The sequence below is a fragment of the Camelus ferus genome, chromosome 14 (assembly GCF_009834535.1).
Source record: "Camelus ferus isolate YT-003-E chromosome 14, BCGSAC_Cfer_1.0, whole genome shotgun sequence".
Classification (NCBI taxonomy): Eukaryota; Metazoa; Chordata; class Mammalia; order Artiodactyla; family Camelidae; genus Camelus; species Camelus ferus.
This window is the reverse complement of record NC_045709.1, coordinates 27,459,516-27,485,523: the sequence shown is the minus strand read 5'-3', so window position 1 is coordinate 27,485,523 and position 26,008 is coordinate 27,459,516. Positions and strand designations below refer to the sequence as shown.

General features: G+C 47.8%; 1 protein-coding gene across 1 annotated transcript in view; it reads left to right on the top strand.

Moving 5' to 3' along the window:
• The window catches only part of MYO16 (myosin XVI), a 437,171-nt gene that overhangs the window by 391,574 nt on the left and 19,589 nt on the right, over positions 1-26,008 (top strand). Inside the window, exons 33-34 of the mRNA XM_032496671.1 lie at positions 13,143-13,301; positions 23,341-23,426. Coding sequence (XP_032352562.1) covers positions 13,143-13,301; positions 23,341-23,426 — 245 coding nt within the window. The remainder of the gene's footprint in view (positions 1-13,142; positions 13,302-23,340; positions 23,427-26,008) is intronic.

Here is a 26,008-nt window from a genome sequence, read left to right as displayed (position 1 = left end):
ATCAGAGGTCCCACAGGGTAAATTCCCAGGCATGTTTTAGATCTGGGTTTTATTACTCTCTTTGATGTGGAAAGACCCAGGAGGTAAGAGACAGAAGACTTGAGCAAAGCAATGGGTGAAAACTGCCCCTCTGCAGGCATTTGCATGTCACTGAAAAGCGAAGTAAAACTCGCAGCCCTTAAATGACTTCCTGAAGTCACGTTTGTTCGTTTGTTTGCTGAAGTTACCTTTGCTTAATTTGAGATCTCAGGTGAGGCCACCAGCTGATGGGGCCAGGCTGGTTTTAGACGCAGGATGAGGGGGTGGCATACAGAGCACAAAGGACTAATTTAACATAGGGTGACCCCCACAATACTTCTCCCGGTTCACTTTATCTTTTTTTCAAGTAAATAACCGATGCTCAGCGGCAGATCTGTAGTGCAAAAAGAGTGATTTTTAAAAATTTTTCATGAGAATTGTATTAACTTTATTTTGTCTCTTGGTGTTTAACCACTTCTATGTATGGCTCGGAATGGGGCCCCTCTTGGAGCTTTAACAGATAAATTGCTTTAAGGATAACTCCTTCGGTCCTTTAGAAAGATGTAGTCTGCACTCGCTCCATTTCAGGGACACTGCCGTCTGCTCCCGTCTTCACGTGCTGTCCTGGTGCCTTCTGGGCATCCCTGTCTCCACCAAGCAGACCTCAGCACAAGCCGAGATGTGGCTGCATCACTTACGTGTTGTACGAGACAGTCAAACTCTGATTGTTGGCATTCATTTCACTGATGGCGTTGCAGCCACACAGGGAGTCTCCTCTGTTCACTTACTCAGGCTTGAAATCATGTCTGATTGACGGAGGCTGGGATGCTGACATGGGACAGCGGCACTATGCTTCTGTATGATGGGGAGGGATCCAAAAAATGTCTTTTTAATCTGATGATCATTAGAAAACTCAGGGATGTGGTCCAGCTGCCAATCAGAGAGCATTCCCCTTGCTGCAGGGATCGAATCCATCCTAGGGACTCTGTAATGATTTTAGGGAAGACGGTCCATTTTTTAGATAATAAAATCATTCTATGACATGGCCCCCAAGACACACAGTTCTTCTCAGAATTCAAACCATCAGAGGTTCACCTCAGGCAGAGAGATTCAACTCGCCGTAGAATTGTGTGTTGCTGTTTGCTACCTGCGTCAAGTTTTCAAAAGGTTTTGGAAAAGTCATTAGATAAGAAAGGGCAGCTTCATTCATCTGTTCAGAAAATGCACCGAGGGTCTGTTTTGCGCTGGGCGTTGTACTACGTCGTATGGACTTTGAAAGTGAAATACGGGGTCTGCTGGGAAGCCGCTCACAGAAGGGAGACAGGGAAAATCCAAGGCACCACGTAGCGAGGGGCGAAGTGAGTGAAGACACCATTCATGTTTCTCCAAACACTGCCTACCCTTAATGCCTGTGAAACGCTGCATTTTTATTCGATTCATGCAACTCTCTTTCGTTTTTAAATGCTTTCTGTGACCCACTACACTGATTTCCCAAATATGACTTTGAAACACTGGTCCGGAGGGTAGGATTTAGATGGAGGGGTGACGAGACTGTAGGCGGACCCCTCCCTCCGGCTGAGGCAGCGAGAGCTGCATCAGGACTGTGAGGAGGAGGGTTCAGAGCAGGGCAGATGCCATCAGTAAGTGACGCTTGGGGGAGCGACACCAGGGTGCGTGGAGAGGGGCTTCTATATTCATTTGCATGTAAACATGTATACTTCACAGATGGTTAATGAGAAACGCTTACTTGCGGGCGTTCGAGGAGGGGACCCCACCTCCTGGCTGGCTCGGGGGGTCTCCTCCTACAGCCCGGGGTGAAAGGCGGGCCCACGGGAGACCCCGGTCAGCCCTTTCCCATGGGGTCCCAGTGGCTCATCCATCCTGAGTAACTGGCATCCGCGCTGTGACAGCTCCCGGGAGACTCAGTCACCTGCACGTAGGGATGGAGGCCCAGGGAGTTAGAAACGCCAACCAGTCTGCCCGGGGAAGGACCCAGTCGCAGGGGCCTGCGGAGAAGGAGGCACGCGGCTCAAGGAGGCTTCGGACAAGAACTCACGTCTACAGAGACATTTCAATGTGTTACGGAATGCGCTGCGGGCTGGCAGCCAGCCAGCGTGGGCAGGGGCTGTCCCAGGGGGGCAGGGGGCCCGTCGCGCCATTGTCACCCTGCGGAGACGCCCCTGCCCCGGGCGGAGATGACTGCCGTCCTGAGCCCCCGCGGTCCCCAGCGTCCTGCTGCCCACCCCCCCCCCCCGTCCCCTCCCTTAGGTACTGACACAGGGAGAGGCTCCCAGGGCCCTGTCTGCCCCGCGGGCCCGGGCCTCTGCCCTCTGGGCTGTGCGGTATTTGAGGGCGGACACATCTGTGGTTAGTTCTGAGCAAGACTCGACCCCCACCACTGCCTTCTGGGTTTTGCCTTCCGCTGACCTCCCTGGTTGTCCCTGAGCGCGCTGCAGTGCCGTCAGCGAAATGAATGCCGGCAGTCAGAGGCTGCCTCGCAGGACACGTGAGAGATGCAGCCGAATCCCGGCTTGTGCTGAGGCTCACGTGGTGGCGGCGGGACGCCCGGAAGCCCCCAGAACAGCATGTTGTGACAGAAACAGAAGGCAGTGCCCTGAAATGGGGCAGAGGTAGGTTATATCTTTCTCAAGGGCTGAAGGGGTTATCCTGAAAGCAGTTTGTCTATTAAAAATCCAAAAGGGGCCCCATTCTGAGCTCCATCTAACGGCGGTTAAAGACCAAGAGCCAAAACAAAGTCAACACGATTCTCATGAAAATAAGCGCAGAAATAAATGAACAAGCCGCCTGGTTCTAGAGGGATCTGGGCCGGGCTGTTGGTTTTCCCCGAGGGAGGACGTAGAAGCTGATGGGAGTGTCGCAGAGACACCTACTGGGGTCTTCTTGCAGGTTGGGGTGTCCCTAGCCGCCCACCCAGGCAACACCCTGCCAGCGTCCTGACCATCGGGAGCCCCTGATGGAAGGACAGGAGCATCGTGCTCTCTGCCTGTGCCTTCTGGGGAAGGAGGGGAGGAGCCGCCCTCCCGAGCCAGGGCCGCTGTGCAGGTGCTGGGTCCTGGGGCGCTGGGGTGCCCGTGGCCACGGGCACCGGGGGAATGTAAAAATAGCCGCTGTGTAAATACCGTGGCCCGTGCGATGAGACGTGAGGAACGGCTCTCCGGGCCGCCTTGCTGTGTAGATGCTGCACATTCAGCTGTTATAGGGAGGGCAGGCTGCAGGGGAGAGAAGGGCGATGGGCTTTCCCTGGTTACGGCCGGGGCAGAAGAGGTGGGCTCCCAAAGATCCAGCTCGTCAAACTGAAAAGGAAACTGGCGCAACAGAATTTTCTGTGCCTTTTTGGGTGAAAAACCTTATTTATACTGACAGGCATTTTTTAGCTTTACTATGGTGCGTTCTTGCCCTGCTCAGCACATATGTTGTTGAAGATATCACTCTATTTCCTGCTTCAGTTGGTGTTTTTAGCACAAACCATATCTGAAGACTTGGCAGGGGAGGGGGTGGCAGGCGCTGAGGGGAGGGGCAAGGGAGCACTCCCGTCCCACCCGGCTCAACCCCGAGGACGCGTGTGGAGGGACTTCCTGTGGAGAGGATGCTTCAGATAAGGGCTCAGGAGCAGTTCTGAGCCACTCAAAGGTGCTGACTCCATAAGAGGGTTTTAAGAAGTAGAGAGGAAAGCTGAGGGGTGGGGAGCTGTAGCCTGCTAAGAAGCAGGGCCGGCGATGACATTTTCTCAACCTGCCCAGCCTTTCCAGTCCCACCCTGTTGTGTTTTGCCATTTCTTGGCTAATCAGTTCCTACAGAATTATGACCACATTGTGGGACTCGGCTGTGTCCCAGGAGTGGTGGTGAGGGAACCTCGTGTCGGCCCGTTTCCCCGGGACTGGTGACACTGAAGCCCTCTCTTGGTGCATTTCTGCAGCTGTTAGCACAGGGACGATAAAGTCTGGTTCTCCCGGTTTCGGGTCAGACTTGCACTGTTCATTGATTGATTAATTAGTGGAGGTGCTGGGGCTGGAACCCAGGACCTCCCGCACGCTAGGCATGCGCTCTGTCGCTGAGCTGTACCCTCCTCCCCCCACCACGCTGTTCCAGACACAAGCCCCTCCTAGCACGCGTCTCCCTTGGGTAACATGCCCTCCGCGGGCAGCTTACATCTCGATGCGCGACCCCACGCGTGACTCCGCTCTTCTTGTTTGAGTGTAGGACCAGCCTCCGGGTCGATGAGAATCGTATGCTTGACATCTGTCTTTCTCTGAGGCAGTGTGCCAAATGTTTGGTCCTGCTCTTCTGTATAAGAAAAAAGTCAAACTCCCTTCTCAGAAGCCTGTGACAGCAGCGTGCAAGGGGCTGGGGAGGGAGCCGTAGGTCCTTGTGTGTGTTTCTTCCTCATGGGCAATGATAAAAGATTCTGGAGAAATCAGAGATTTGACAGGCGTTGTTCTTGTAACACAGGGTGAATTTGGTTTAACACAAACTAGGTCCTGATTTTGGGTCGGAGAGGTCCTAGCCATGCTGTCTGTGTGTGTCTGTTGGCAGAGTCTAGCTGCAACTTCTAAATTTTAAAAACAAGAGTGTGAGAAGTGGCAGGACCATGCCCGGCTCCTCTCGCAGCCTTTGTACTTTTCCTTAATGCCGGAGAGGGAAACACAAGCACGCCCCTCCCCGCAGTAGCTTTTCTGCAGAGGAATTTTCCTATAGACTTGCAGGATGAATTACAGCCAGCACGCGTAATGAGTTTAAAATGTATTTTCACATTTTTTATGCCTTGCATCACACTCTCACTCAGCATTAAATCAGTCAAACAGCTATAGTTTGTTTTTCTCCTGCGTTACCGAAACCTGGATCCTAATCTCATATGTTTCCAAAATACACTCTCAAACCATCTCAGGTTAAGGTAACTGAGACTGAAATGATGTCTTCAAACATTCTTCTTAAAGAAACCCTCCAGGGCCCGTTCCTTCCTCATTCCTCTTGACCTTTCTGTGGCATTTGGTACCATCAGCCTCCCTCTGCTACAAGAAGCCCTTCCTTCTGCCGATCGCTGATCCCCATCCCTGCCCAGGTGCTCCCCCCCAAGCCCACACCTGCCCATTTGCACCCACAATCCCCTGTGCTCTGCCTTCTGGCTCCTTACTCGGAGGAATGTTGCTTTTCCTGGAAGCAATCCTCCCTACCGAAGGATTTTTAGATTTTCTTTTCAGTCCTAGTAACACTCTTGTTCAAATAATCGCCACTCGGTTTGCCCTGTGGGTAGGTGGCTGTCACTTCAAAGACCACATCCAGGGCTCCACCCTCGTCCCAATCACCAGGCCCCTGCCTAGTCCTGACTTACTCCCATCCCTCAGCCTGAAGGGACCACAGCTCAGTGAACCCCCAACTTCCCTTCCTCCTGCCACTGCCTGAGTCTAAATTCTCACTGCTTTTCCATTTCTAACCTCTCCTCGAAGCTAGTCAGCGGTACGCTTTTGGGGCTGGATGAATAGCACTTTACAAATCCAGCCTCCCTCCCACCACACCCTCGCCCAGAATCCTCGCTGGAACCCACTCGGTGATGCTGCCGAGCTCCCGGCGGCTCGTCCCCCACTTCCCAGGGCAGGGAGAGGGCAGAGCCCGTGAGGTCCTGACTCTGCTGCTCTACGTTTCTGCTTCCTGCTTCCTTCTCCCTCCTCCTCTCCACATTCTGTCCATGCCTCCAAACCCAGGGTTTTCTCCCACTGCCCACACAGTGGGGCTCCCCCAGCCGCCGCAGCCCATCTCGCCTGTGGACCCCTGGGCATTCGCACGACTGTCCTTTCAGCCTCTGGTCCGCTGTTGCCTCCGCGTTTGCCCTGAAGGGGCCGAGGAGGTGACCACTTTTGAGCTGGGTCACCTTTTCTGTCGAGTCACCACTCAGATGCTTGAGAAGGGGCACCTGTTAGGATGCACCCTGGGTGTCACTCCCACACGTGTTAGCAATTTATGTGTCAAAGGCTCTAACACAAAAACCCAGCAAGCATTAATTCAGCCGAGTAAGATGGAACTCCTGCAGTGGCTATTCCAGGTTGCTCATTCCTGCACCCCCGAGGTGGTTGTCCAGCCGTCTGTGCTTCCGTGCATTCCTGTCCTTTACATGTCTTGTCGCCCCTCTCAGATGGGAGCATCTGAGGAGCCAGTTCTTTGAGGCGTATCTTTCTAAAAGCTCTCGGCTACATCTTCGTATGCAATTTGAATTGTGTCAGACTTAACAGACATGTGTCCAAGCCCTGGAGAAATCTCCTGGTTTGGAGGAGGAACGTGGTTGGCTTCTGGGTCGCCATCAGCTCCCCAGAGTGGCCACCAACTCAGGGCCATCTCAGTGCTTCCCAGGGAGGGACGGCCACTGTGCCGCTGTCTTCTGGACGTCGACTGGGAGTGAGTTCGCCTCTGAGTCGCTCACTGCAGTGCGTGTTTCTCTAACCCCCAGACTTACTCAAGGGGTCTTCCCCGTCCCGAGAAAGGTGCTTCTCTCCCCCGCTGAAGAATCTGTGCTTTCCTTCCCCAAGAGACCTACCTCTTCTTAGCCTCAATCTCCCCTCTGCTTTCCCTCAACAAAACCCCGTCTTCTTTCCTCCCCTCAACGCAGCCCCCGGCGTGAGCGTATTCACTCCTCTCACGTCCAGGAAAGTGGCCACTGCGGTCCTATGGGCAGCGTGGGGTCGGCCTTTTCCCGCCAGGACATTGCCCCAGGACCCGTGTCAAACAGCAACGCGCCTTAAAAGAGTGAACAGAAACAGACCCGCAGACACAGTCAGCACTCTGATTACTGGGAAAAGGGGGTGGGAGGGGATAAATTTGGGAGTTTGAGATTTACAAATGTTAGCCACTATCTATAAAAACAGATTTTAAAAAAAGGTTTCTTCTGTATAGCACCGGGAACTATGTTCAATATCTTGTCATAACCTTTAATGAAAAAAATATGAAAACGAATATATGTATGTATGTGCAAGCCTGGGACATTTGCTGTGCACCAGAGTAAACCCAGGACGCAGGATCTGAGCTGATGCATTACTGCCCAGCGCTCTGTGCCCAGGACAGGTTCTGTGTTCTCTGTTTTCAAGAAGTTGAAATTTGTCCCATTGGCAGAAGGAGGGACTTCTTTAAGGGAAAGAATAAAGAGGACAAAAATTTAGGGAGCAAAGTGGACATTAACTTAAAATGAGGAAATACAGCCAAGGACTCATTGTTCTGTGCCTTGAACAGGACCTGCACGTACCAGATGCTCCACAAATGTCTGTTGAAAGGAAAAGAGAATAAATAACTAATCTATCGCTGCAGCAGTGTTGCTGTAGAAAGTTGGTCAGAGAAAGCAGTCAGGTCCAGAGATGTTCACATGGGTGTTTGCCTGACTGTCACTGGCCCTTGCAAGTGGGGTGGGGTCTGGAGCCCCCACTGTACACTTGTGGTCATCCTGCCTCTGACTGTCTCTAGACACCAAGATCCCAGAGTCAACACTGACCAAACTGCCTGTAATTAGACATTGACATTAGACATTGCAAAACCATGGAGAGTAAGATTCTTTGCGGAGTGACTGTGTGTGGACCTTGCGTGTTGGGAGGACGGGCATGAAAGACTCATCGGTGATCATGGTGGGAACATAGTGAAAATACCCAACGTGCCGCCATCCGTCAGGGACAGATGTCCAGTACCTGCAGGCGCTGCTTCTGCAGGCAGCACTCTCAGGTAGACGGCAGACAGCCCTAGCCCTTTGCTTTTGTTTCTGGAAGACGCTGTATTACTATGGCCTGTATTCCCCACCCTGGTGTCTCATACCTGCGAGTGACTCATTTATTTTGTACCTGGAAGTTTCTACCTCTCAGTCGCCCTCACCTGGTTCCCTCGTCCCCCCGCCACCCTCCCCTCTGGCAGCCACCTGTCCATTCTCTAAATCTGTGTCTCTGTTTCTGTGTGTGGTCACTTGTGTTGTCTTTTTAAATTCCACACATAAGTGAAACCATACAGTATTTGTCTTTCTCTGCCTGACTCATTTCACTTAACATAATAAATACTTTCTAGGTCCATCCCTGCTGCCCCAGATGACAAGGCTTCATTCTTTGCACGGCTGAGTAATATTCCACTGTGTGTGTATGTGTGTGTGTTATGTGTATATACACACACCGCATCTTCTTCATCCAGTCACCCGTCCGTGAGCGCTTGGGTTGCTTTTATATTTTGCCTGTTGAATCCTCTGCAAGTTAACACCCTTAGGTAGAAAGCAAACAGCTCTGGCCCTTTGAATAAGTAAAACGTGCGTACTCACACACTGAGACGTTTTCCGTACCTTCTCATTTTAAATAGGGATTAGAACTCAAAGGTGTGTTATTAACAGTGGAAATCCTTTTATTCGTTTCCAATAATCTCATGTGAGTGGGGACAAATGAGTACTGTGATGCATGACTTCTGTATCATAATTCACATGATTTGTTTGGTTCACAAACTTGTCCACTCTTTTACAGTTACAGAAAGTGTGCTTTCTCTTAGGAAATGATTTTTTATACAAGGCTATTGTATTATTTGTTTGTTATTCATTATTCTCTTTTTCCATCAAATGTTTGTTGAGCTCCTACTGTGTGCAGGGGCACCCTTGAAGGCACCAGTATTGCATCTGAGCTCGTGCTGACACGTTTCTAGAGGGAGGAGAGAGGAAATAAACAAACAATGGAAATGGGATGTGCCATTGGTGAGGACTTCGAGGAAAACTAGAGCAGGTTGTGGGAACAGAAATTGATCGGGGGGGGGAGAAGGGTGCTGTCGTCTCAAAGGGGCTGGAAGGCCTTTCTGCTCAGGGTAATTGGAGCAGAGCCCTGCGCTCTCTGCCTGGAGAGTGAGGGGCTGAGTGTGGGGAGGCCGAGAAGCCAGTGGGGCCAGTGGGGCTGGTGGGGCAGGTGGCAAGAGGGTTGTTGGAAATGAGGTTCAGGACCAGCAGGGAGTGCGTTCATGGGGGGGTCTCTCAGCCTCAGGAAGCTTTTGCATCTGGACCTGAACAAAATAAGAAACTAGTGCAGAGACATGAGTGGCAAATGGCATGATCTGACTTAGCTTAAAACAGGGTTTGCCAACCTTGGCCCCATGGACACCCCAGGTGGGACGAGTCCTCGTGGGGGCCCGTCCTGTGCATTGTAGGGGGTTTGCAGAATCCCTGACCTCTACCCACTGGATGCTGGTAGCACCCACCTCCCCCAGGGTGACAACCAAAAATGTCGCCAGACATTGTCCAGTATCCCCAGGGGGTTGGGGGGGCAGTAGCATTTCCTATTGAAGACCACAGTTTTCAAAAGATCTAACTACCCCGTGTGACACTTTAGTTATCCAGAAGCCAGCCCTGGACCATTGAATTCTTCTTCTTTTTTTTTTTTTTTTCCTGTATTCATATGTAGAGATTTGCTAGAATTCTCTCACTCGATTAATACTCGACTTAAATGTGCCTTGCTTACCTGCTTGTGCTCAGTAATCACATCCTAACGTGAAGGCCAACACTTCATCTTTGAGCCAGATCCCTGAGTGACTCATCTTTCCCATACCTGTGAGAACAGCCCCAGACGGGTCCCCGGGAACCCCGGTTCACAGGCTGAAAGAAAATACCGCAGCTACTGCAGTCAGCTCATGTCACGATGTGCCCGACGGGAGGGCTGCCTCGGGATTACACAAACCGCTGATTGCACAAGATGCAGAGATGCAAAAAGGCTCACTATGAGGGGTTTTCCAGCACTCACTCCCCCACTTGTTTGCTTAGATTCATTGAGAATCTCAAGTATGTTCTTTAGGTGTGCCTTTTCTTCACCCTCAAACCCTGCTGACCCCTGCCTGGAAACGTGAACAACTATGATGGCTTCATTTGCTCTGTGTTACCCGGTTCTTAATTTCCCGTGAAGTATCCGTCTCGCACCTGCGCTGCTGTGGCTGAGACCTCTTCGGACTGAATGCCAGAGTCCTCTCGGTTTGTTCCTGGTGTGTCTCCTCCTGTGCTTAAGCAGAGGAGCGGGTGTACCCTTAAGGAGAGGAACCGTTCCTGCACTCAGCCGACACTGCAGCAAAATCAAGGCAGTTGAGAGTTTCCGCCTTTGACCCTCATTGTGGCTGAATTGAGAAATTAACAAGTTGGGGCGCACACCGTCTTGCACGTGGATTCGGCCTGGAGTAAAAGGGTGCCTACGAGCCGAGCCTGACGCAGAATGAAGTAATCAAGAACCCTCGGGTAATATTCATGGACAAGGATAACCCCAAAGTGGAGAGGTCGATGTCCCGCTCTGGTTCAGTGGCTAGAGTACCATTTTCAACCTGGGGCTCCGAGTTCATTACTACCGGGGCACCGGTGATGAATGAAAGGAGCAGAAAAGAAGCTGCCTTATCCTGGAGTCAGCAGGTGGAAGAAGGAGGGACGGCTTTTGAGGAGGGGCCGCGCTGAGGCGGGAGTGTGGGCGGAGCCCTGCAGGCCTAGGTCTAAGCCTGGCTGCATCTCCGACTGATTGTGAAATGTCTGCAGGTAGGTTTACCATCCCAGGCCTCAGTGACCTCATCTCAAAAATAGGCCAGAGAATGGCAGCTGCTCAGAACTGTACTGAAGGTGAGCGTCAAGCCCCAGGACTGGCAGGGAACCGGTCACTGCTGTGAGAACAACGGGGAGGAGCCTCATCAGGTTGACCGTTCATTCTCACATCTTAGGTTCGGAAGGGCTCACTGCCTAATTCCCACCAGAGCATTCCTTGGATGGACAGACGTGTGCTTTTAAGATAAAAACATAAGGAAAATTTTAGTGGATCACAGAAGCATCACAGCCTAACCTGTGACCAATTTTTAAAACATTTCTTGGCTACAATTTAACCTGCTGATAGGAAATATGAAAAAAATTAAACTTTAAGAGTAAAAATGGAGGTTTTGCGTATGATTTAATTTTTACCTTTTTGGAGGAAGTAACTAGGTTTATTTATTCGTTTGTTTTTGGAGGCAGCAGTGGGGATTAAACCCAGGACCGAATGCGTGCTAAGCCTGCGCTCTGCCACTTGAGCTGTTCCTTCCTCCTTGACTGTAATTTAAATACACCCATTGTTCATGAGGTAGAAGTCAGTTATGAAGGAAGCTTGCGTCATGTATTCGTACCAGGAGCCCCCAGAGCGCCTCTGAGTTCTGAGTCCTGTGCTGACAGGTGTAAGAGGGCGTCCCTGTTCCCCAGGCGCTGCTCCCTGCTTCCCTCCCTCCAGAACCGACCATCGCGCTGGAAGGAAACCTCAGCTCCTGCCTGCGGGGGCCTCCGGGGATCCGCGTGCCGCCTTCTCGCCCGCCCCTGCGCCCCGCGCCTCTCGAAAGCGTGCTTCTGCCCGGTTCCCTGGGAAAGGGGAGCTCCTCCCTGCTCTAGGGGTGGGGAGGCTGTCCGTCCACACAGCTGCTGCTTCCGCTGCCTCCTCTGAGCCTAGACAAGACCCCAGGGAGGTTTCCCTGGGCCGCCTCGGTAGCCCCCCCCCCCTCCCGCGCCGGGAGACCACCACTGCCCACCGCCCGCTCCTTAGTTCCCTTGTCCGCTTGTCACGTCCTGGGAGGGGCGTCCCAAGCTCCCTGCCGTGCTCCTTGCTGTCCCTGCAGCCCCCCGAGGGTGCCTGGCGCAGAGCGAGCACGCAGTGAACAGCTGAATTGAAGAGTGAAAAAAATAGCTCAAAGAGAAGTAAAAGCAGGTGAACGTCTGGGTCTCGAGACAGCTTTAAAGCCAAAGCTGCGTCCCTCATTTTCAGACGGTCAGAAGAAGGGAGGCTGAGCAGAGCTGGCCCGGCTGAGCAGGTGCTGTTTCAGCCCCGGCCGGCGGGTCCCCGCGGGCGCCTCGCGAGGGCCCCTGTTCGCCGCGGGCGGGGCCGTGGCTTTTTCACCGGGTTTTAAGTGCGAGGCGTCAGGAGCTCCGGCGTCTCCCGGCTGGTGCACGGGGGAACCCTTCTGCCGGGCGTCAGCGCCCTGCTGGCGTTGCCTCAGCCCCCCTCCCCCTCCCCAGCCCCCCCATCCCCAGCCCCCCCACCCCAGCCCCCCTGCAGGTCTGGGCGCCCCGCGCTCCCGTCTAACGCCGTCGCCGCCCCGCGGGGGGCTGCGCTGGCCGGGTCCCCTGGGCGGAGCGAGGGCTGGTCCCCAGCCCCGAGACCTGAGTCCCCGTGGAGCACCTAGGGACAGGCTCGCAGCCTGAGTGCTGTGCGGGCGCAGGTCTCAAGGGCCGGGGTGGGCGGCATCCAGGAGGGAGAGGAGGGTCCACCCGGGAGTCCGGCTCTGAAGGGCGGGCCGGCCGCCCCTTCCCCCCTGCTTCCCGTCCTCGGGACCACGGGAGAGAAACCGTTCTGCCCCGTGAAAGTAGAATCCAGAATATTCTGCTTATTATCCCTTTTGAATAATACGTTAGCCTAAAACTTGAGAAAACCTAACTCAGAGCCGGGCAGATCTACTGTGCCCCCGCCACCAGGGGCAGGAGCTGCACCGTGTCCCTGGCGTTGAACAAAAATCCCCCAGTCGGGGGGACCTCCTTTTTTTGGCTCTTCAGCCTAGTTTGACAGCGGCTTCTGTGTCCCTGTGCCTCGGAGAACTCAATGTGGGATGTGCACCAGACGCTCAGCGAGTTCTGTCACTGCGCAGCAGCCAGAAGTGGGGCTTTGAAGTTTAGTGCTCCTGAGCAGACAGTAACAAATTTTATAATAATGTTGAAAATACATTTAATCTTTTCAAAACCATAAGGTGGCTTCAGCTCGACTTCATTTAAACACTCAGAAAGCTTCTGAAACATGGATATAGCGCCATGCTTCTTGGAGGAAATAGCCTTCTCAAGGTAGACAGTTCTCTAATGACCCGTTCTTAGACCGAGGACATCAAAAATTCTGTATAGATACGCTTGAAAATAACAGATCAGGAAATTTCATCATCATCGTCTCACGTATCCCATTACGTTTAACAGCGTTGTGGCAAAATTTGGTGAATGTTCTGTAGGCCATACACTTGATTAAGGATGATTATTTATTTACTGTTTCAAATGCAACTAATGTTGTATGACTTCCTTCTACTCTTTGAATTAACTTATTCAGTACATGTTATCAAAGAAGAATAATGTTTTTTTCTGCCCTGTATTTCAGGTTTTGAAACCAACATGAACCTTACGAGCCGAGATGATCTTGGTGCACCAGACGTGGCATCAGAGACCCAAGATGGAAACGCGAATAACCACGGAATCCAGTTATCTAATTCACTCTCCAGTGCCGACACCGCTGAAAATGGGAATCCTGTCTCAAATGGTAAGCGCGCCTTCAAACTCAGAAGTGAGTAGGTACAAGCGTTGAGCTGTGCCAACTGCCTAGGAAGACTGAACTTTTTGACGTAAGAATGAAGCAGCCTTAAACACTGGGGATTGGTTTAGAACATGAAATATCGCCATGAGGTATATTGTCAACGTCTTATTTTTAACTTAAAGAATTAAAATTGCGTTCGTCACTAGCTGACTTTTTGGAGATTTTTCTGGAGTATTTGGCCTGTGGAAACCAGTAGAGAATGAGACTTGTACTGAGCAGAAGGAGGAAATGGATGCTCTAACGGTATTTTTAAGGAAAAATTATCTTTTTCTTTTCCTACCTAAAATGTGTGAAGAAAAGTAATATTGAAGGAATGGTAAATGTCAGACTGGCTTTAAGTATTTAATGTGAGTGCACCAGTGAACTTGTGTAGAAATTCGTTTGACCACGTGTGTCCAAAACCTGTCAGTAGTGGCTTAAATAAAAAGCTATTTCTCCCACACTGAAGAAACCCAGGGCTTCTAGTATTGTCTGAATGCAAAATTCAGACCAACCTTATCTTTTATTTTATTTCATTTAAAAAAATTTTCCCCTGTTTTATTGAAATATAATTGACATATAACATTGGGTGGTGTAAGGGCTACAACATGATGATTTGATACATGTGTATTTGGCAAACGATCACCAAGATAAGGTTAGTTAACACATCCGTCATCTCACATAGCTACCGTGTGTGTGTGTATGTGTGTGTGTGTGTGTGTGTGGTGAGGACATTTAAGTTCTACTCTCTCAGCCCCTTCCAAGTATACAATATGGTGTTCATTTTTTTTTCTGGCATGCCAAGAGATTTTGTTTTTCAGTGTTATTTTTGTGATTTTAAAAATGACACATACTTATCGGAGAACATTTAGCACATCTTAAAAGTTGTCAGACCTCACATCCCACCACCCAGAGCTAAGAGCTGTTACAGCAGCAACTTCATTGTGTGCTTTCTCTCTATTCCACGTGCATGTTTCTGTTTCTATATAGAATATTTGATGTCTTATATGATGTCATAATATTTTGTCTCTTAATATTTTGTCACACATATTTAACTTTACCATCAAATCTTGTTTTAATTGAAGTACAGTTGATTTACAAGTGTGTTAGTTTCGGGTGTACAGCACAGTGACTCAGTTATACACATTCCTTTCCATGATAGGTTATTAGAAGGTATTGAATATAGTTCCCTTTCCTGTACAGTAGGTCCTTGTTGTTTACCTATTTTATGTACAGTAGTTTGTATCTGCTAACCCTGAACTCCCAGTTTCTCCCTCCACCCTCCCCTTTCCCCCAGTAACCATAGGTTTTTTCTCTATCAGACAGTCTGTTCTTGAAGGGACTGGGGGTGGGTGTGGAGGGCAGTGAAGGCCAAGCCAAAAGGCCTATGTTCTAGCTTTTCTCCGAAGGCACTGGGGATCTCCCTCATTCCACAGGAGGCAGCTGAGAAGCTGGGCTGTGCCTCCTAGGATTGTGGGACAGGCTGAGTCTAGCACCTGCCAGAGTCAGAGGGTGAGGCCAGAAGAGCAACCAGGAACCACAGCTCAGCTGGGAACCACCTCATTCTCTGGGGCCGGGCTGAGGGCCCCCCGGACTGACGGAATCCACAGGCACCGGGGAGGAGAGCGCATACATCCATCCCAAAGGGCAGAAACAGCATCCCAGGCTTCAGAATGTTCTTGCAAACCGCTCTTCAAATACAGAGTTCAACCCATAATCAAAAAGAACCAGGCGCATGAGGACACCAGATAAGATGAAAAACGACGAGCAGAAATACCGGTCCATGGCAGAGGATCCGAGGGGGCTCAAAGGATTGGCGTTCAAAAGCACGTGCTTTAAAACAAGTCTGTTTACTACGCCCAGGGAGATGAAAGAGTGAGACTCTCAGCAGAAATGGGAACCCATAAAACGTGTCAAATGGAAATTCTGAAATTGAAAAATACAGTCGTAAAGTTAAGGATAATAGGAGATGAGTCTAAAGTTAATTAGACACAGCTATTAAAAAAAATCCCAGGGAAGTGGGAGATAAATCAGAAAGTATCCCGAATGAAACACAAAGAAGCAAAAGAGAGGAATGGAAATGCCAGAAAATGGCTTGGAGGCCTGACGGGCGTGGTGAGGAGGCTCCTGGGGATCCGGGGAGAGAAGGGAGGACCCGGCGACGAGAGACGGGACCTGCTGAGGAACATGAGAGAATTTTCCAGCCTGGATGAGAGCACGGAGAAGCAGGTCTGAGTTGGCGGTTTTCCTGCAAAGCTCGACCTGCACTTTCCAGACGACCCAGCAGCCGCTTCCGGGTATTTACCGAAGAGAAATGAAAGCGATGCCACAGGCACCTGCGCGCAAGTGTGTCTCCCGCCTTTGCTGCCATCACTTAGAACTGGAAACAAACGAAGCCCCTCCAGCTGGTGGCTGCACCCTATTGCTCTGTAGGAACTGCCCCCTGCCCCGAACTCAGAGGCTGCTGTCTTGTGGTTTCTGTGGGTCAAGGAGAGTCTAGGTGGGTGCGGCTGAATGAGTGACTTTTGGTTCCCTGGTGAGGAAGCAGTCAGCCGTCAGCCAAAATGATGTCATCTTGAGGCTGGTTGGAGAGCTGGCCCAGTTTCAAGATCACTCACACGGGCTTCTGCACACCGGGGGCCTCACAGCAGGGCAGCTGGCTTCCCCCGGAGCGAGGAGTCCATGGACGGCGCCTGAGACGAAGCCACACTCCCGCACAGCCTGCTTTCGGGGGACACGGGGACACCAGCACTCCTGCCACATCCTGCTTGTCAGATTCGGATCCCGCGTCCCATTGTCTCATGGGAGGGGGTGACATGAGATGTGAGTGCCTCCAGGATGGGCCCATCGGGGGCCAGTTCACAGGCCGACCAGTGCAGGGTTCAACTTTGCAAGAAAAAAGGATGAACCGCTATTACACAGGACAAAACAGGCGACCCGCAAACGCAGTGCACCAAGTGTAAAAAAGCTAGAATCCAAAGACTGCAAGTGCGATTCTGTGTAGATGCCATTTCGGAAAAGGCAAGACCGAGGGACAGCGACAGCCGAGTGGCGGCCAGAGGCTGTGTGTAGTGGCAGGGGCTGGGCCCGGTGACGGACATCGCAGGCTGGGCGGCTGATAAAGGGCAGTGATTTACGAGTCACAGTTCTGGAGGCTGGGGTCCAAGGTCAGGTGCCGGCCCTGGAGGGAAGCGCTCTTCCAGGCCGCAGGTCGCCAGCTTCCTGCTTGTCCTCATGTGGGGAAGGAGCCAGCTAGCTCTCTGGGGTCCCTTTTATAAGGGCACTAATCTCATTTGTAGGTGCTCTGCCCACATGACAGAACCCCCTCCCAAAGGTCCCCCTTCCTGAAACCGTCACCCTGAGGGTCAGGGCAGTCAGCACATGAATGTGAGGGGACACAGACTGCTGCAGAGGGGCGTGTGGCGCTGTCGGCAAACAGGGGTGCATGTGTTCCTATGAATTTATAGACAGGTACACATCATAAAGGTGCGTCTTTCTGTCTGTAAATGTGACTTTTGTTTAAAAAAGAAAAAAAGCCTGAGCAGAATAAATAAAGAGAAAACTAGGCACATTGCACTGAAGCACTGGGTAACTAAGCGTGAATCTTAAACGCAACCAGAGTTTAAAAAAAAAAAAGACAAATTACCTTTAAGGAAGCAGTTGAAGTCTAAAGACAATGGAATCACACATTTAGCATGCTCAGATGAGAACTACCAACCTAGAATTGTATAGACAATAAAAACCTTTCGAAGGAATGAATAGGAGTTAAGGATATTTTTAGGGGCAAAAAACCCTGAAAGAATTAAACATGGGCAGACCCCGAATGCTCAGAGATAAAAGAAGGAAAAATCAACAATAAAACTGTAAGTGAAGGCAGGAGGGGGTCAAAATAATATTTAATATTATACACTGATAAATCAAGTTAGCAGGTTATAATTTCAAAGGCAACCACTGAAAGAATGGTAATGGGGTATATAATTTCCAAATTAGCAGAGTGAAATAGAATCATAAGAAGTCAATCAACGCAGAAGAGAGCAAAAGGGGTAAACTGGGAGTATCTGGAAGTAAGACAAATAGAAAGCTCTCAGATGGCAGGCCTAAAAGCACATTTGAAAATAATTAAATTGAATTCCGTTAAGTTTAAAAGCTTCTTAGTGTAAGTTCACATGAACGATTAACTGATTAATACAGTATTTTAAAGTCTGAAACTTCTGCAAAACATGAGGACGCTGAAAGTTTAAAAGCGAATCGGTAGAAAAGGGAAAGATATTAAAAACACAAATATTAAAAACAACAGTTCTCGTCTGTGGGGAGGTTATAAATTGCGTCTATAAGAAATGGATAGATTGAGAAAAGGGAAGAACCTAAGTTACTGAGACATAAAACAAGCAACACAGCCGAAGGGTAAACCTTTAAACAATCTTTGAAACATTAACAAAATTGAGAATTCTCTTTCAAAGGTGACAGAGAAATGAAGTGGACACAAAGAGCCAACTCTGAGTGACAAGGGAGACCGGCCAGAAATCAGGTAGAAATTAAAAATGACCATTCATTATATTTTGAACAGTTTTATGCCAGAATAAATTTGTTAATTTAGATGAAGACGTTTCTCAAAAAACAAAAATTGACAAGTTACCAAAATGGAGAAAAGCCGGAGTAAGGCTAGCCGGTAGTGTAAATGTTCAGTTGTTGAATTTGTACATGGAACCTTTCCTACAAGGAAAGCTCGAGGCCCAAATGACTTTTCTGGTAAGTTCTGTCAAAATTCTAAGGATGAAATAATTCCGCTGTTACACAAACTCTTGTGGAGAAAAGAAATGAAGAGGAAGGGGAAAATAAATAAATAAACAGAGCACTCTCCCAGCTGCCATCAACAGCCACTTAGTGACGGCAGGACCGGCACCGTGGGATGCTGGGGAAGGGATGATCAACTGCTGTCCACGTGAGGAACAGAAATGCATCCTGACCCCTACCTTGGGCCACACACAAAACGTTCCTCACAGGTTGTAGGTCTAAATGTCCAATGTAAAATAAAATGTGTAGAAGAAAATACAGAATAATAATTTTTTAACCTCAGCGACGGGAGAATAAAGGACTTCTTAGACAAGTTAACAGGACACAAGGGTGCCAACCACAAGGGGAAAATGTGTACGTAGCAGGAGAACTCGTTTTTAACGCATTTAACCGATAAAGGGTCATATTCAGGGTTTACTTAAAATAAAAACAGACAAAAACCACTGGATAGAGAAATAGAAAGGAGAAGTGAATACACACACAAAATATTTTTAATAAAGTCCAAAGTCATTGGTAATTAGATGCAAATTAGAGCTGCCACGTGACCCTGTGACACACTGTACGACATGACAGGCCTGGCCAGGGTGGGGGGTCTGTGGCGGGGCTTCCACCTCACTTAGGGCAGTGGTTTTACCCAGAGGAAAAAGAGCCACAGAGATTCGGAGAAAGGGTGTTGGGAGCCCCCGGGTGGCTGACAGCGTTCCATCTCTTGGCTTGAGGGGTCATTACAATTCCTCAAGTAAAGAAAAGAATGGGAGAGAAAGAGGGAGGCAGATTTCCGAATGGATGTCAGAGGTCCAGGGCCCTGGACCTCCGTGAGCGTCAGAGATTCCGGCTTCATCATCCCGTCTCTGGCTTCCCTCCAGGTCCAAGGAAGAATGGGGAGGTAGTTTTTCATCTGAACACATGCTCACCCAAAGACGTTCATTGCTGACTTACGCAGCAGGAGGGGGCAAATGGATCCAGGATGAGAACTAGCCAGGCAACGTTCATCACAAGGCTGGCTGTACTCGGGAGGGGTCTGGAGGTGGATAGCAGATTAGATCAGGGTTTGTTCAAGCTCAGCATTCAGGTCCTCAGGGTGATGTGGGAATGTTCTGGTGGCACCAGAAAAAAAAAAAAAAAAAGATTATTTTAATCACACACACAGAAAAAAATCCGAATGTGTTTACGAATGCTGCCCCATCATATTAAGCAGGGGTTGCATATAATGATTAGAAGCATTTGGCTCATAAGACAGAGGCTTTTTGGTGCAATGGAAGGAAATGACACTGGGAAGACAGAGCATTTTTATACCAGCAATAAAGATTTCTAGACAAAGGAACTGCAGTTACCAAGAATTTATTACCACCGAAAACAGACAAGCCTGTGCGGGCGCCCGGGTCCTGCAGTGTCCGCCTTCCCTGAGTTCCCTCCTCTCTGACTTGAGTGGCCTCTTAAATAATAAATAATTATTCATTGGCTGCTTTAATTCTGTGCAGGTTATAAAAGCTATACATGTTTTATGTGACAATTTGGAAAATACAGGGAAGAATAAAGAATGAGTAAAAACTACCATTCATTCTATTAGCTAGAAATACTCTAAACATGTCTGATACTCTGCCATGTGAAAAATTCTGTTTTTTAATACAAATATATGTGTGCATTTATGTAATATATCTGGTTTTGTTTTTACAAGGTTTGAGTTATACTATACATGTGGTTTTAACCGTCTGGTTTCCCCCCTTAGGAATCTCATGTAGTGTATATCTATGTCAACAAATTCAGATTGCTTTGTCTACCACTAGCCATGAGTTGTATGCAATTCCTTGCATCTCATCAGACAGGACTACCAAGGTTTAAAGTAACCAAGCCCTGTCTGTGGCATATTAGAATTATCTCCCAACTTTCCACCCTTAAAATCACACTGAGTGTTCATGATGGATTACTCCAACTTGATTCAAATAGGCATCTTGTAAAACTTTCCATGTTAATGTGTGATGTTCAGATTTACGGGTGTGTGTTTAGATGGAAATATAGAGATAAAAATCTTTCTTTTAACACCATTGTTTTCTGAAATCTCTGATGATAACCTTTTGCAAAAAAAAAAAAAAAGGTAAGGATAACAAAAACATTGGATACCTGTATATTGAAATTAAAAATTCCTAAAATAACAAAAATGGAATTTGAGCTGGTAGCAATAGTCAATGAGAGTATGATGGAAGAGCATTTCACAGAGGTTGTGTATATCTAGTAAGAAGATTTCAATTTTGGAGTTTTTAAGGCTAGCCACTGAACAAAGAGGGAATTTAGAATATATTGGATGATCAAAACTGAATACACATATTTAAGAAAGATGACCATATGCACATTCCCTTCTGCTACATTTTCTCCAGCTCACCTTGAGTGATACTTTTCCTACCATAAGGAGAGGAAAAAATAGAAACGTCCCTTCACCAAAATATTTAGTTTGAGTTTTCAGTCAAAGCCAAAAGCTATGACTTGGGAAATATCCTAGAAAACTTAATACAGAAAATTCCTAGTCTTACTCTAAAAATCAAAATAAAGCCCCCCAAACCTGTGGAACAAACAAACAAAAATCTCTCTAGACCAAATGGAAATTTTTATAGAATATGTTGCCCTGAAATTCACTGTTTAAAATTGCATATTTAGGAATACCAGGCTTCTAAATTTCAGTATGTAACAGATAGTGTACATTCAAACCCTAGAACAGAGGGTTATAGGTTATCCCAGAAATGCTTATAGAGACCAGATTTTAAAATAAAGCTAGCTCTGTGTCATTGTTCATTGAAGACCACTTGAAAATCTCAAGAATTATACACACAAGAGGAAAATTATTTCATTTGGGATTTCAGTCTTTCAAAGGAGCTTGGCATGTTTCTGTTGATCTCCAGTGTGACAACCATGAATTCCTGGGTTCCTGAAGACTCCCATGAGTATTAAAATATCTGGCAGGATGCTGGGATACTGAGGCAGACATTTACTGATTGCAACAAAGTTACATATTTCATAGGAACCGCTAAGTCCTATGCAGGGGCAGAGTCAGAAAATTTCTCCTCCTTCAGCACGATAAAAATTGAGCAAATATTATACACGTAGAGCTCATGATATATACAAGAGCATTATAATTCAAATCAGTTGGCAGTGCTGATTCATAATTCACAGTATATAGTCAACGTGCATTCCAAATAAAGGCACAAGATGGAAATAAAGGTTTAAAATAACTTGAAGTTTTAATTGAATCAGAAGTAGTGGTATTTGCAAGGAAATGATTTCCCTTGAATTCCAGTATCTGCATGCTACCTCTGTTCCCAGAAATAATTATCTGTTTGTTCATTTGCTGAAATATAGTTATGTCTGGGTAATTATAGCTATCACTTACTTTAATTGCCATCCTTTTACTGATGTGAACACAGACTTGGATCTTTTTTTGTATACTTAATTATTCCCTGGACTTGTGGTTATTTATCATTAGATTAGAGAACAGTTTTTAGTGCTGGAACAGTTGTAGTTCTATCAAACAAAATATTGTGAATATAAAGATGTTTATTTTGTGGGGAAATAAAGATATAACAAATTCCATCTAAGCCATTTTATGTTCAGTGTGATTTTCTTTCTTGCGGCTCGATGGCTATACATTTTATTGCTGGGCATCAGGAAAAATGGCAATTAAAGAATGCAGTCATCACGTTTGGTTTTACATTTACCGCTCTGGGAAGACCAGCTCTTTTTATGTGCGCTGTATTTATCCTCGAGGTCTTGTAAGGGAATCTGTGATGCTGAAGGGCTCTCCACCGGGAGGGACTGGGTGAGCCTGTCTGCAGGCCCAGCAGCTCTGAATTCTTTGCACAGACGCCAGACTCCGGGCCGTGCTGGACCTGGTGCCATAGCAGCACTGAACCATGCAGGTTCTGAGAGCATCTGAGAATGGCTTTTTCCAGCCAAGCTCCTGATGGGTCCAGAGCGCTAGCGAAGGAGTCTTTGGTTGGCGTCCATGAAATCTATTCAGATGCGGGTTTTACAATATCACTTTGTTTCTGGGAATTGTATAGATCCTTTGGAACAGGTACTGCTGTCTGATTCAAAGCCTAACCAGCAGGGGAAGCAAGCCTTCACTTGACAAGCTGGGATATTGTGCAATTATCTATTTTGAGCAGCAGAAGGTAGACTTGTAAAGAAAGCAGCAACTCCTCAGGCGTTCAGAAAACCCTGCCCCACACCTCCTTTGAGTTAAAAATATTTCCAAGTCACATTACATGGTTTCTGGTTTGGACTTCATTTCATTAAATGTCCTCCACCGTAGCTGAGAAGTCGGGTTGAAAATGGCTGGACTGAATTGCTGGCTCGGCCAGTTCCTGGCAATGTTGGCTGCTTCCTGTTTCCCTGGGTTCAGACCCAAGCGTTGATGCTTACTGCTAACTCTAGGACCCCGAGAGAAAGACTTAAACCCTCCAGTGCTCACTTTATCATCATAAAAATGGGGATAATCAAAGGAACTGCCTCGTGGGATTGTGATGAGGACCTAGTACGGCGATGCCAGCTCAGATCAGTGCTCAGTAAACACCACCTATACACAGACGTCATGAGAGCTTAGATATTTCAGAGCTAGCATATCCCTGAGGATTTGTCCAATAAAAACCAAAATCATAGCATGCGTGTGAATGGGCAGCTACCCTGACGTTTCCCTCACAGGTCTCTACCCGGCCTCCTCCCTCCCTCCATGTGTGAGGTGAGCACACGAAGTCAGCAGTCCGTAGAGTGCATCCGACACGTGCCTGGATCACGCCTTACCTGACTTCTGTTCTTCTCTGCCTCAGATGAGACACACGCTGCAATCCCCCGAGCCCGTTTACCCCTGGTGTCCACCTGCTCCTCTTCCCACGTTGGGGTTCCTTCAGTCTGTTCTCAGGCTCTACAGGACTTTCCCTTCTCCCTTCCATGACCTCTTTGCTCCCTTTTGTGCTGTTATGACCTATTTCTTCACTCTCATTTCATTTCTTTTGCCAGTGCAATCCCCCTTTTCTCAGGTGGAGTGACACCAGGCAGCTCTTGGTGTTCCTGAGCCGCCTGGGGAATGGACCCTTCAGTGAGTGTTCACTGACCTTCATTTACATTGAAATGTAGCAGTTTTAGTCCATTCAGTAGGCGCCCAGCTACCTGTATTGGGGGAAGGTCTCACAGTCTGACTGCTGCTTTGTGTTGACCTCAACAGGTTTACCTGAAGAGGATGGATTGTCCAGGTTGTCCGGGGGTGGAACCTCATCCTTCCAGAGACACAGAGAGAGTCACACCACTCAGGTAATGAGCCCTTGGTGTTCCCCTTTGTGGTGATAACTGAAGGTAAATTACAAGAAGAGATTCACGAAGGCATGACCCGGAGAGTTTGTTCTTCACGGAGTAGGGAACAGGTATTTTCAGCTCTGCCATGAGTTTCTTCAACTCTGCATCCTTTTTCCCTCTGTCTCAGCTGACACCTCTCTATTTTCTGCTGGTTTCAAAAAAAAAAATTAGAAAAAGGTCCAAACTAAACAAAAATTAATAAATGATTTAAGTGAAGTTGATAAATGTGATCTTTGCTGGGGCATTTTAAAGGCACCGTCAGACGAAGGGGGATTACAGCCACCGAGTGGTGTTAGTGTTACTGCGCTGACCTCAGCTTGAACAGGAAGACTTTAAGTGACGGCAACATGGAAATAAAATGCTTGAAGCACCGGGGCTTTCTGGCAGGCCGTTGTGTTTCAGTTACTACCTCCCCACTCCATGTCATCCAAATTCACTTTAAAAATATCATGTGATCAGAACACTGCAAAATCAAACTGAGATTACAGTTCACAAAACTGTGTTTTGATGTGTTTCAGTGCTGTTACCTGTATGCTTAATGTGTTTGGCTTCAAAAAGCTTGCCAAAATAAAGAAGATAATCATTAAAAAAAAAAAAAAACAACTAGTGTTAGTAGAGAGAAAAATGGTTTGTATCCGATAATTTAGTATTCTTTTTATGTTGAATTAAAAAATACTGTTTTCAATAATTATCTTCAAAAAGATATGACTGTGCATTCAAGGTGGTGCACAACGCAACCAACACAATACCAAAGCCTTTACCATCAGTATGTTCAAAGAGTATTGCTTTAGCAACAAGATTATTGTGCATGAAGTTACAGGGCAACTTTTGTTATGTCAAATATCTACATTAGGATCATTTAAAAACTCAGTTAAGTATCCTGATGTTTCCATGAAACCAACTATACAGCTAACGGTCTGCTTTCATCTGAATATTTGACACTAAGTAGGCACAGTTAGCCCTGAGATTTTTCTAAATAACACTGAGGAGGTAGTGAGAAAATCAATAATTTTAATCTTAAAAATAAATCTTACAGTAGGCAATCTGCTGAAATCACTTGCACTGATAAACAGGCATCGAAACAGGAAAAAAAATGCTGATTGCTTGCGGTAAGAGATTGTCCTAGTCTCCCTCCCCTCTGTTCCTTAGAGATGCATTCACTCTACCTCGGAAGCATTACGGATGCTTTATCCACGGTCATTCACGGGGGGACCTGCTTGGAAAGAAAGATGGGGCTTCCGACGTCCTTCCCAGGGCTCCCACTCCTCTGTGATTCATAGAGAAAAGGGTTAATTTTGAAAAAAGATTCAAAGAACAGGCATCTCTGGAACTTTCCCTCTGATCTTTCATGGATTTAGCTAAAAAGCAGAGCGAAATGGGAAGGTCACCAGGAATAATTTCGTGTTCTCAGCTTTCAGTGAGGGCTAGTTTTCAAAGGCAAACAATCCCGAGTTACCTCACGGTGTGGTGTTTTTGTTTTTGTTTTTGTTTTTGTTTTTGTTTTTTTTTGAGGAAGTGGAAAACCAGGCTCATTTTCTTCCACGCAAAAGTGTGGGCAGTTTCACGGCAGGACACACGCCTCCTCATTGAGGAACTGGAAGAGTTCTGTGAAACTAGGTGTTGACCAGCCACAAGTCTCTCAGCGTAAATGCCTCTCGTGTGACATTTATGGAGGAAATACGGACACATACAGGCACACTGCATTCTGGGTTTCCTAGTGATGCACTTAAACAGGAATTCTATAAAATCAGTCCTGGGCTGATTGCGCATGTAGCAGTAGAATTAAACGTTGGCTAAAAGTTGAATTCCTCTTTGAGGATGTCCAGATTTTAATTAGCAGCATCAGTGATTTTAATGAAGTCCCTTTATGGAAGATAAAATGTATGGGCATTATTGCAGACAGGGAAAACAAGAGATGGATTTAGTCATTTGCCAAAGATCACAGGGAAAACACAGAGTCCGAGGTTTGAATGGATGTCAAGTTTGCAGGCCCTGTTTCCGAGAATGAACTTGCCATAACTCATTAAAAGCGATGGAGGCGCCATCCCACGTTTACATAAAATTTAAAGAGCTTTTGGTCAGTATGGAAATCGTAAGAGGCCGGAGTGGATATTTTTGATTTGTGCTTTTGGCTGCCGGCCACGCCAGTTTCTCACCTACCACAGTAAAAATATAAAGGGGACACTCCCCGCTCCTCCCTTCCTTTGAGAGCGAGGCGGGCGTATGTGAGGTGAGCTGCGTCGACGAACCACGGGTTATGGACTGAGAGACACGCAGTGGGAGGGGTGAGAATCGGTGTCACCGCAGGGGTGTTGTCCAGCCACGGTGGCTCCGTGCAGTGGCCGCAGGTGGTAGCCAGCCCGTGTCTGAGACCGCTGGTCCCTGCATTCACCTTGGGTCCAGGCCACATTCTAAACCTTTCCTTCTTAACCTCACTTCCTTGTTTTGCTTTCCAGTAAAGCTTCCACCTGTGAAGAGTCTCAAGTTAGTTTCTTGCTTGCAAATAAGAATTCTGACTGACACACCAACTTGATTTTATT